The sequence below is a fragment of the Mustela nivalis genome, assembly GCF_964662115.1.
Source record: "Mustela nivalis genome assembly, chromosome: 12".
Classification (NCBI taxonomy): Eukaryota; Metazoa; Chordata; class Mammalia; order Carnivora; family Mustelidae; genus Mustela; species Mustela nivalis.
This window is the reverse complement of record NC_139031.1, coordinates 53,479,998-53,492,084: the sequence shown is the minus strand read 5'-3', so window position 1 is coordinate 53,492,084 and position 12,087 is coordinate 53,479,998. Positions and strand designations below refer to the sequence as shown.

Below are 12,087 nucleotides of genomic sequence, written 5' to 3'. Positions count from 1 at the left end.
GTGCTAAAGGTGATGCCTTGCATAGAGTTTTTGTTGCCGTAGAATTGGAAGGGATATGATGGTGATGGTGATGATGCTGAAGACAATGAATATTTTCATAGTAGGTACCATTTACTGAATGCTGATACACCATTTACTATGCATACATATTTTAGTCAATCCTCATAAGGGCCCTACTGGGGAATAATATTATTATCCCTATTTTATTATTATTTTTTAAAATTATTTATTTGAGAGAGAGAAAGCACATGCAGGGGGGAGTGGCAGGCAGAGGGAGAACCAGGCTCCCCGCTGAGTAGGGAGCCCAATGTGGGGCTCCATCCCAGGACCCTGGGATCATGAACTGAGCCAAAGGCAGATGCATAACTGACTGAGCCACCCAGGCGCTCCTATTATTCCTATTTTAAAAATGAATAAACTGAAGGTCAGTAAGGCTAAATAAGTTGTACTAGCTTCCATAACATGATGTAATGTACTTGCAATTCAAACCCGCTTCTGTCAAATTCCAAAGCCTGTTTTTATAATCATTATGTTCACCAAAAGAATTTTGTCTCTTCTCTTCTGGCAGGATTGCCCTGAAACCACTAGAGGAAAGTTTTGGCTTTAAAATATCCATAGAAGATTATTTCAAGGCCTCTTCAAAAACTTACACCAGTAGTCCACCTTACAAATCTAATTGCAGAAACTATATCCCTTTACTACATGATAAACCCATGTCCACATTTCTGATCCTTAGTAAAGATAAAGAATACTTATGTATTTTTACCATATCATTTCTATTTAAAAACAATAACCATATACTCATTCACAAATAACCTCAATCCCTAAGAATTTGGTCTCAAATCCTTGGCTGGATATAAATCTTAGTTTTACTTTTTGTTAGCTGCTTGAGCCGGGAAAGTTGTTTAACTTCTCTATTCCATACTGTCCTCATCACTGCTAGGATAATCATAGTGTTTATATCCTAAAATTATTATTTGAACTCTAATAGTCATGGAAAGAACTTAACTCAGTGTTTAGAACATGAGTTGTCATATAAGTAAGCAATATAATAAATAGGATTATAGATATTACTACTTCTTATTATAGATATTGTTACTATATCTAGACCTAATAATTCAGTTATTTGGTTTTTCTCCTTGAGACCATTTCTAGCTTCTCTAACATTTCACTAAATGTGGGATTAAATATAACCAACATTTCACTAAACTACAGGACTAAATATCATCAGTTCAAGATATGATTGGTAACAAAAAACAGCTTGTGATTTTACTAAGTTTTGGAGAAATCACAAAATTATCTGCAGTAAAATAGTTGTATAATCATATTCCATTCATTTGTTCATTCAAACACATGTATTTGATGCTGTTGCCTTTTATTGTACACCAACTGTTTGATCTATTTCCAAATTCTCATAGATATTTTCCTCCCTTTTGAAGACTGGAAATTATAAAAAGCTGTCTGTAACAGCTGCTTTGAGGTCATCTACGTATGTTGACTGCAGGTGGAAATCTCTTTCACAGAGCCCTAAATAGTAGGTGGTAAAATTTGGCCTTTGAGGGAGCGGGACTCTACTAGCCTTTTGTACAATTTATCATCCACAAAGTGTGTTAAGGTGCTTTTGATCTTTGGAAATAATATCTTTCAAAGTAATGTGTTGCTTATATGTGACCACTGGCCCTCTTTAGGTATCTCAGTATCATGCTGATTTCAATGAGTGAATGTATTTTTAAGATGGTACACTGATGACTCAATTTAATAGAGAGACTCTAGATCCTTTTGGGAGGATCGAATGAGAGGAGGTTTGTGAGTGGTGCTTTGAAAACCATAAAGCACTAAGTAGCCATATGTCATTTTATTATGATAATTTCCATCATAGTTATTAAATTTTGGTTTTGCATTAAAAATTCTTGCTTTCTGCAAGATTAAGGGTGCGATTCTGCCAAATATTAACCATAAAGAGTTTGTAAAAATACATTCATACTATTCTTTGCATTTCCTTATATTTCTTTATGGAACATGTTTCAGGCACAGAACTAAAAATTTGGGGTCACAGAGAAATTTGTGGAAATTTATAAGCTTTGGTTTATAGAGACTTGAAGTTTTTTCCATCTCTCCGGTATTTTATTCATGTCAGTTTGCATGGCCTCTTTCCTTTCCTTATCCTCCTCTGCCAGGTTTGGTTTTGAGCTTTGGATTCAAAGAAACCCCAAAGTCAAAACAAAATGGTCAGAACTGCTGATTCTTGTTTTGCAAACCCTTTTAGTGCAGGATTCACAGGAAGAGAGGTCACTGACCAGAAACTAGGACTAACTTCACCCAGAATGTTGGCAAAGTTCAGGAACCTTTGAGTGAACTTGCCCCCAGATAGATATCTATAATAAAACTTAAACATTTTTCTACTTTATATTAAAGATAATTTAATGAAATAATATCACCCTATAAAAAGTGGTTTTAGTACTTAAATTCAGTATTAATCTACCAGTTATTTTTGATAAAAACAAAATAATTTACCTTTTGTATTAAACACAGTCTCTTGGCTTTTCAAACTGCAGGTCCAGTTTGGAAGCTCAAATGTAAAATGTACTTAAGTGTCCTCATTACCTTTGAAAATTTTTTTTGGAGACTTGTAATTAAGAAGAGAGTTATGCTAAACCCTGCTTATCAGATTTCAAATCAGAATTTTTATAGCTTTGCTATAAACCTTCCACCATCGTGTTTTTGTGATGGAAAGGCTGATAAATGCAATAATATATACCAATCCAAGGGTTTTAATTGTATGTTCATGCAGGAATTACGTCTACTAGCATAATATTCAGTTTTCAGTGCTAATTTTGCCAAAATCTGCTTTCACATCGGGCAGCCGTAAAAGATGATCGCCCTGAATAGCTGCCTATTGATGGCAAAGGCTTTGATAATTTTTACTTTCCTTGGAAAGTCTGATTATGTCTCAAATGTGATTTCATTTAGATCTTTTCTTGTTTTACGTGTCTGAATACTAATAGTAACCAGATAAGTATGGGGAACTTTGAGACCAAAAGGCAGATTTCAGTCAGTGAATTGTATATAAAGAAAATTGCCTCCAAGCAGCATCTGAAATGATATTTAGATTTCAAATGTCCAAATAACTTTTAGATTTCAAAAACATTATTAGAAATTTCCAGAAGTAATTGACATTAGGATTTTTTAACCGGTGGAAGGTATTAAAAAACCAATATCTACTTATATTTTATTCATGTTAGTTTAAAATATAAAGAATAATATAGTTTAACATAGGATGTGTTATATACTAAAAGCAGTTGTACTAAAAAGTACATTGGGGACATCTGGGTGGTGAAATTGGTTAAGCATCTGACTCTTGGTCTTTTTGGCTCAGGCTCAGGTTGTGATCTCAGGGTCCTGAAATCAAGCCCTACCTTATGTTATGCTTAATGCTCACCCCAGAGCAGCTTGATTGGGTTTCTTTTACCCTCTCCCTGTGCCCACCACGTTCGCTCAAGCTCTCTATCTCTCTTTCTCTAATAAGTAAGTAAGTAAATAAATAAATCTTAAAAATATTACACTGACAGATGGTAACTGCAACTGTGGTGAGCGTAACATAATGTATAGAGTTGTTGAATCATTATGTTGTACGTCTGAGATTCATGGAGTATTGTGTGTCAACTACAGTAAAAAAAATTAAAAGTACACTAAATTTATGGATCTTAGATGAAAAGATTGAAAAAGAACTACAACTGTCACATTGCTTATAAAAGTTGGATGTCTAGACATGGAGGTATAGTAGATTCATGTTCTAGATGCAGATGATTGTGTCTGATCTCTATGGATGATTTCATGTGAGAAATAAGTCAATCCATTTCTCAGTGTTTATAATCCTTATTTGGCTTCAAATTATTCTATCAGTACAATGATTAAGAAAATGTATTAAGGGACTTTACATTTTAAAGCAGCTTCTCAACATATAAAAAATTACAAAGAGCAAAACATTTGCACTTTAACAGATTCAAGAATTGTGGACATAAATCTTCTAGTGATAATGATGAAATTGTTTTTCCGCTTACAATCTCTAGATATTATTTACTACACTGAAGAGGTATTCACTGTAGGATATCAAGTGCTTACTAAAAATAGGACAGTATGGTTCAGAGTGTGAGGGAGAGGATTAAGGATGGTGGATGCGTGTATTTACTCTTTAGGACCCAGTGATTTTGAGGTCTTTTGTCTACAGAGTTTTTATTTTTAATTTCTGGTTTTCAAAAAAATATTGATGATTCCTAGCGTTGAATCATTTTTTAAAAACTTAACACTCATAGATCTTTCTTTCTTTCTTTCTTTCTTTCTTTCTTCTTTTTTTTTTTTACATGATGTTTAATTCTCAGGAGGACTTTATGTGGGAGAAAGAAGGGAGAGTCTGCAAGATCGTTAAATTTTGAACCCATTCACACTATACATAAAATATCAACACATTTTTTAACCAATTAAATAAATAACTGGATAAACATGAAGTATTGATGGAGCCACTAGCAGTCCAAAAGAAGTTGGGAAACAGAATACTGTTTAATGAAAAGTTGAGAAGTAATTAGTTATGTCCTTCCAACATATTAAAATTAGTAATTTTAAATTTATCTTTAAAAATACAGAAAGAAATGTTAGTCTCATTAGCCAAAATGTTGTCTAGAAAAATGAGTACTTTTACTTTATAAGACTGACATAGGAGTCATTATCCAAATTTCAGTTCATTTTATTAAAGGCACTAGAGAATAAAAAATGTACTCCCTGATTTTGCTGTTTTTTTTTTTTAAATCTTATCTAGTTACATTTTTTCCCCTTTTACCTGTTTATACAGATCGTATGGTAGAAGTAGAAAAAGTCCTGGTGAAAAGACACAGTCAAAATATGAAATCGTTTTCGGTAGCGTGGTCATTTCAGAACTATTTCAGTTCCTATAGATAGAAGAACTAGGACAAGTTTTAAATGAAGACACTTGAGAGACAAGCAAGTCACTGCAGTGCTGGTGGGCAGGAGTGTGAACTGGCAAAACCCACCTGGGAAGACAATCTGGCCATCTGTAGCCACAAACTTAAATGTTCATGTGATGAAGAAATTTTACTTCTAGTTACCTAATACCAGGAAATTACCACAGGCAGAGAAGACATTTAAAAGAATGCTCTTTGCATCATTTTTTTTTAAAGGAAGTATCTTACCTATCTACTTGTACAGAACTGGCATTAAATTATGATACGTCGTTATGACAAAATACAGTAATCAAAATTATGTATGAATAGTATTTAAAGCCAGGGGAAAGGTGCTCATTCTATATTGCTGAATGGAAAAAGATCTGTATCCAAAAGTATCTCAAATTTGTTAAGCGTATTCAATTTATATCTGTACAGAAAGAAAAAAGTAGAAGGAAATAAAAATGCTGACTATGGCATTGTGAAGTGATTTAAATTTTCTTTTTTTAACTTATGTTTTCCAAACTTTCTAGGGTGAGTATATCGTACTTATTAATAAAAATGTATTATATTCCTAAAGGTAAAGAGGGAGAATTGTGTGTGTGTATTGTGTATGTGTGTGTGTGCAAAGGTGTGCGATGTGAAGAGGCAAAATAAAGTATTAGGATTTATCCTTTCGAACTTCTGAATTTATGGTTAGGCGGTACTTGTTAACTCAGGTTCCTCCTCACTTACCTACTCCTATCTGAACAACCCCAGTTCAGGTCGCCCACAAAGCAAAACCATGGAGTGGCAGAGGGTCCAAACTGGAGGTAGGCTCTCGCCTAGGTCCTGCTTCAAACCTCCTCTCCATCACATACATTTTCCAAAGTCGAAGAATGGAGTTTTTGCTTTACCTGTTCCTAGATGCAGCTAGAAAGAAAGCTGTCTTTTCTACCTACCGCTAAAAATTGTAAAGCGCGCACTCAAACTGCGCTGCACCTGGGAAGACCAGGTCATTTTCCCGGAAGCGCAGGGGGTAAGCCCCGCTCGGTGGCCAAAGTTCGGAGAGCCGAGGATCCGGGCAAGCCCGGGAGCATTCCTGCCCTCTGAGACCGAGCTCCTTCGGTCCACCTCCGGGGTCAAGCTTTGGTCTCCTGGAGCGACCCGAACAAGGTTTCTGGTTCTGGAAATTAAGGGGAAGAGAGGCGAGAATAATGTCCCTTCTCAGAGGTCGCCTGTCCCCTGGACTTTCCTTCCGTCCTCATCTCCTTCCTTCTGTCTCTCTCTAGACACGCCAAAGAGGATCAGACCCGAGGTCCGGAGCCCCTTGGCTTCTCTGAAGACCCGCACCCGAACGCTTTGCCAATGATTCTGTTGTAGGTGCCCCCCAAAAACGCGCGGGCGGGAGCGGCGTGCCTGCCCGGGATTGGGGATTGGGCAACACTGACTCTTGAGGCTTAAAAAAAAAAAAAAAAAAAAAAGTAAGAACATCTATTTAATTTTTTCTTTTCTTCCTTCCTTCCTTCCTTCCTTTCTTTTTTTAAAGAGAACAGAAGAGTTTGGACTCTACAGAAGCCCCGGAAATCTGCAGTTTGGGGAGAGGATTAGCTCCTCGCCAACAGGCCGGCCGAAGCTGTGTCCTGGCGCTCGCGTCTATAGCCCCGCGCGTTCGAACTCGTAAGGCGCCCCGCCCGCCCCTGGCCCAGACTCCAATTGAGAGCGTTCGCGTGTCTATCAACTCTAAGGCTGCCACTTCTTGAGGGCTGTGGGGATTTCGCAACCCTGAACCAAACTCCAGAAGGCCAGACATTCTGCCTTGAAGAGTCCCTCCTGGCCTGTCGGCCACACCCTGCTGGGTCCCGAAGCACGCCAAGCCCGCGCGCGTCCGGGAGGAGGGCGCAGACCCCTCTCTCCCGCTCCGGCTCAGCCGGTATCCTTCTTTTCGCAGCCCTCCAAGAGCTCGGTCATGAAGGAAATGTAGACGATGGCCAGGCGTAGGGTCTCGATTCGGGACAGTCTCTTCTCGTAAGCAAAAGTGGGCACCTTCCTTCGCAGCTGGTCGAAGGCCTCATTGAGGTTGAACATCCGCTTCCTTTCGCGGATGTTGGCTGCCTGGCGCTGGGCATAGGTGATCACCCTTTTCCTCTTGGGACGGCCCAGCGGGGAGGCGCCTCTCCCAGGCTCCTCTTCCTCCTCCTCCTCCTCCCCCTCGTCTACTTCGCCCTCCTCTTCTGGATCCTCCTCCTCAAAGCGTGCCAGCCTCCTGCGTCTTCCCTCTCGGAGCACAAGGTCCGGGTCCCCAAAGGGAACCCCGGGTGCGAAGTCGCAGAGGAGAGGGTGCCCAGGGGAGGCCAGGGACAGGTCTGCGACGAAGTCCAGCACGCTGGCGTCCACGCACCTCTCCGGATGGGCCGCCATCGCATCAGCTTGGACTTGCCTCGCATCGGTTTCTTGCAGCGAGGGGCGAGACTCCTAACAGCTCTGAATCTGACGCGGCACCATCACCGAAAGGCCAGGGGAATTAATATTTATAACCAAGATGATAACAGGATTAGTGGCACCGATAGGGAAGGCTCTGACAATGTCGTCGTCTCGAAACTGATGGAAGAAGACAAGCTTGAGCACGCGTGGAAGTCTCAAAGGGACAGGTCTCCAATTCTGAGATCCTTTTCCATGAGCCACCTGGGACACTTTGGCAACAACCCCCAGCCTCTTACCTGCTGTGCTTTTTGTGCCTCTCCTCATCCCCGCAGCCAACTAATATTCTTCAGGCTCCTTATCTCATGTAGCTCTTTTAATTTAGCTTTGGATTTTCAAAGCGAGGATGTTTTCCACCACTCTGGCTTCTCCTTGGCTTCAGAGTAGGAGTCCTGAGTCTTGCCACCGGAGGCTGCCAATGGGTGTGAAATAAGTGCATGTGCTTTTAATGATGTCCTGAAGAGGGGCCCTGTCTGCCAGGGGTCGAGGGGAGCTGTTTGTCTGGTATCCCAGTGCAGCCGCTGCTGAAAGGCAGGATCTTCCATTAGCTTAAGTAAGCACGGTAGGTGGGGGCGGAGAGCGCATTCCCCAGAGTCGCTGTTGGAACCGGCTTTCTCCTTCCAGAGCATCGAAACAGCTCTCCTGCGGTGTTACAAACCCGACTTCTAAAGTCCGTTTTGTTGTAATCACCCTAACAACAGATACTTGAGTTTCCCTTCCCTACTTATCTCCTACTCATGTAAAGTGGAAGAAATTACTTCAGGGCAAAAGTTATGATGGCAATAAAATGGGGGGGGGGAATCCTAATATTTTCTCTGAATGTACTTAACTATGTAACCCCAGCGTGGGGGGCAAAGCAAACCCTCGCCCCCCCCCCGCGCGCGCCCAAACAAAACAACTTCAATCTCCTTTCAATAATGCGATTTACCCTTTGATAGGCCAATGGGTCGATCAGCCCTCTGTTGTGAAGTCTTTCGACTTTTAAATTGCCCATCGGTATTTGTGAACAAAGATAAATCCTCACGTCCTTCTGGCTTGTTTTCCTCATTGATTTGTGCTGCCCTACAGGACTTAAGAGTGGAAACTATATGAGTTCAATTTAAGGGAGATTTAAAAGTTATCGTTAGATCATGTTTTTGAGATGAAAGGAAATTTAAAATTTGGTATAAGAAAATGAAATTTTACTGATTTCATATTATCTTTAATATTTTAACAAAGACGGGTTCATGTTTCCTTTTTTTGCCACTGGCTATATTTACTTAATTATTCGGTGTAGGGATTTTTAAGAAGTCACGGAAGGGTAGAGTAATATATTGGAAAATCGTTTTAAAGATGGCTTAGAAGAAATAGCTGTAAAAGATGAGTAAAGAGATGCCTTGTTTCAAAGAAGAATCCCTGAAGACAATTCCTACTAAGGAGGTAAGTTGTGTTCTAGCCGTTCGGTTAGTACATTGGACAGCTCCCAGAAGCAACCTATTTCTTACAGGTCAGCACAATTTTCTTCCTAGCCTTCCCCTGTGTACTCCTAGATACTATTAAAGCAGTATCGTCTTGAATTTTTCCTTTTCTCTCATTCATTCGTTCTTTTAACCCATTTGTGTCTGTGTTCTCCCTTGCTCTTTTGTCCTGTGGTTGATTTTCTTTTCTCTTGCATTTTTTCTTTATGCTCCAATGTGCATTGTGATAACTCAGGCAGAGAAGAATTGAAATATATATTCCTGAAAGATGTTAATGAATATGAGGTCCTTGATTACGATTACCTATTGATTTTTACTCAACCTCTTTCAAAGAGAAGACTGAGAAATTAAAAAAAAAATGAATTGGAATTTCAGCAGTAGCTAAAGGATAACTAAATGGGAGAATTATTTTTTTTGTTTTGTTTTGACAAGCAGTAGCATGCTTTCTAGTTCTTGTTTAACTTAATGTGTTATTCAGTATTTGGACATATTTTATCATTGATTTTTAGTTGTTAAATATTTCTCATGACTTTTCTCTTTTAAATGCAAATGTAAATGGATTAAATACCTCATATTGTAAGAATCTAGTTTGACAACAGAATATATTAGGACACTTACTGAAGGGAAACATGAGAGATATTTAAAAGTATAATTTAATAAAATAGGTGTCAGAAGCTATCATGGGACTTGAAACATTTTTCTTGGACTAAAATTCTTCATGATTTTATGGAAAGGTATGAATATTTCAATAACTTTATCACAAAAGAATGCAACAAAATTAATGGAACCCAATGCATAGGATTGAGTTGAAATATCAATATTAAAATATTAGGGAATTTATTTAAAATGTCTTATGTCTGTAGCAATAAAAACATCCCCAAATTTTTAAAAAATACCCCAAAAGCTAAAAAAATCCCAAGATTAACACTTCTGCTTATATCACAGTAACTTCAGTTTATCCTACAAGGTTCTAATCATGGTGACACAGTTAGAGCAAAAATGTTAAAATCTAAGTTGTAATGATTCACTCTATTTTTTGTTTATAAATGTGAAACAGAAATAAGTGAAATTGTTTTTCTCTGCTTATTTTGAAACATCTCTAATTTTCAAATAATTTTTTTGGAGGGGCACCTGAGTGGCCCAGAGGTTAAACATCTGCCTTTGGTTCAGGTCATGATCTCAGGGTCCTGGGATGGAGCCCCATATGGGGGACCCCCTGCTTCTCCCTCTTCCTCTGCCTACTGCTCTGCCTGCTTGTGTTCTTTCTCCCCCTTCCTCTGGCAAATAAATAAATAAATAAATAGTCTTTAAAAAAATTTAAAAAAATGGTTTTGTGGATATTTGATTTCACAGTAAATATACATAGTAAATGTAGTAAGTTTATATAAATGACATGAAACAGTTCATCCCATTGGAAGGAACCATTAATCCTCATTAAACTTATTCATCTTGTTAAAGTATTTCCAAAGGGAATCAGTACCTTTTCTGCCCTTAGAAGCTCCAGGAAAAAATTTCAAGAAATATAAATATCAATTCTAGGGTCTGTCTATACTTAGAGTTAAATTCTTGCTTACCTTCAAATTAATTTCTTGCTATTTTACTTATAATCTTGAGTTCAAATGAAAGTAAGGACTCCTCAGAATGCTGTCGTTTAGGGATTGGCAAACTTTCTCTTTAATTGGCAAAATAGAAATGTAGGCTTTTTACAGGTTGTACAATCTCTGTGGAACTACTTAGCTTTGCTTTTGTAGTATAAAGGTAGCCATAGACAATATGTAAATGAAAAAGAATGGCTGTGGTCTCTGAAACTTTATTTACAACATCAGGTAGTGGGCTGGATTTAACTGTTGAACTGTAGTTGCTGACTCTGCCCTATTTAATATGCCTGTCTTCACATTCCTTCTGATACCTCTTATGGGGATTTGCTAACATAAGGCATTCAAGCATGTAAATGAATATCTAGTTAGTGAGCACATATCTTGTTTACATTGAATATGTGTGTCAGGAAGAGGGAAAGGAGGTGTAAAAATGCTCCTGAAGCAACTGAATCTGTAGATACTATCACTGCAATTACACTGAGGTGTGTTATAGAGTAAGAAGAGGCTCTGCAGAGGAGGCATACATACCAGGCTAACGATACCCTTGCCCAGACTGAAGGCATATTTCTCGTCACTGAAAGAAAACAAATATAAAATATGACGATCTGCTCTTTACTTTTGTTTATTTATTTATTTAAACGTTATTTATTTGTTTGACAGAGACACACAGAGAGAGGGAACACAAGGGGGAGTGGGAGAGGGAGAAGCAGGCTTCCTGCTTAGCAGGGAGCCTGATGAGGGGATGGATCATAGGACGCTGGGATCATGACCTGACCCAAAGGCAGATGCTTGACGACTGAGCTACCCAGGTGCCCTGATGATCGCTCTTTAAAATATAAGCATTACCAGTTTTGGGGTGAATTACATTTCACTAGGAATAAGTAAGGAAGAGGCAAAATTCCTGAAAGGCAGGCTTCTACTTTGTGATGTGCTCCTAATCATCAATATTTATTCAATGAAGGCGATGTTTCAAGAGATTTATCCTTTCTACTCTTATTTCCAACTGTACTGCCACTCCCCCGCCCCCCATATCTGTGGCAGAAAACGCTTAGCGTTCTGCAGTATCTACTTACCCTTTTTCCTTTTAGTAACAGACCCACCTACACATATGTTAGCTGGGCACATTTCTGACCCACTGCATTTTTGCTGAGCATGTCTAACCCATGACCATAGAGTAAATGAGACATAATATGTGCAAGTTCAAGCTGGTCTTTGGAAATGCAATTTTTTCCCTTCCATTTGGTCTTTTGTTCTCTTCCCCTATCCTGGAATGTGGGTTCTTTGGTGGAGAGCTAGCACTGACCATGTAGATGAGGACAACACCCAATGGCAAGGGCTAGGAGACTTTTTTCTATACAGGGCCAGATAGTACCTATTTCAGGTTTTGTAGGCTATGTGATCTCTGTCACAACTACTCAGTTCTACCACTGTAAGGTGAAAACAGCCACAGAAAATAAATAAATGAATGGAGGTAGCAGCGCTCCAATGGAATTTTACTTACAAAAGTAGGTGGCAGCAGAATTTGATTCTCAGGCTGTAGTTGCTGAATCCTGCCCTAGGTAATGCAGGGCAACAGAAAGCTGTTACTTGAAATGCCCTAGCAGAATAGAGCTGTAC

At 38.9% G+C, this 12,087-nt stretch overlaps 1 protein-coding gene across 1 annotated transcript; it reads right to left on the bottom strand.

Annotated features, from left to right (window-relative positions):
* Positions 1-6,486: 6,486 nt before the first annotated feature.
* Positions 6,487-10,192, bottom strand: FERD3L (Fer3 like bHLH transcription factor). The gene has a single exon (XM_082692536.1). It carries the CDS (start codon positions 7,353-7,355, stop codon positions 6,861-6,863), a length of 495 nt encoding a protein of 164 aa, XP_082548662.1. The 5' UTR covers positions 7,356-10,192; the 3' UTR covers positions 6,487-6,860.
* Between the last annotated feature and the right edge of the window lie 1,895 nt (positions 10,193-12,087).

Bases quoted from the DNA above. Each gene is read 5' to 3' on its own strand.
- FERD3L (XM_082692536.1), bottom strand. From the start codon at position 7,355: ATGGCGGCCCATCCGGAGAGGTGCGTGGACGCCAGCGTGCTGGACTTC.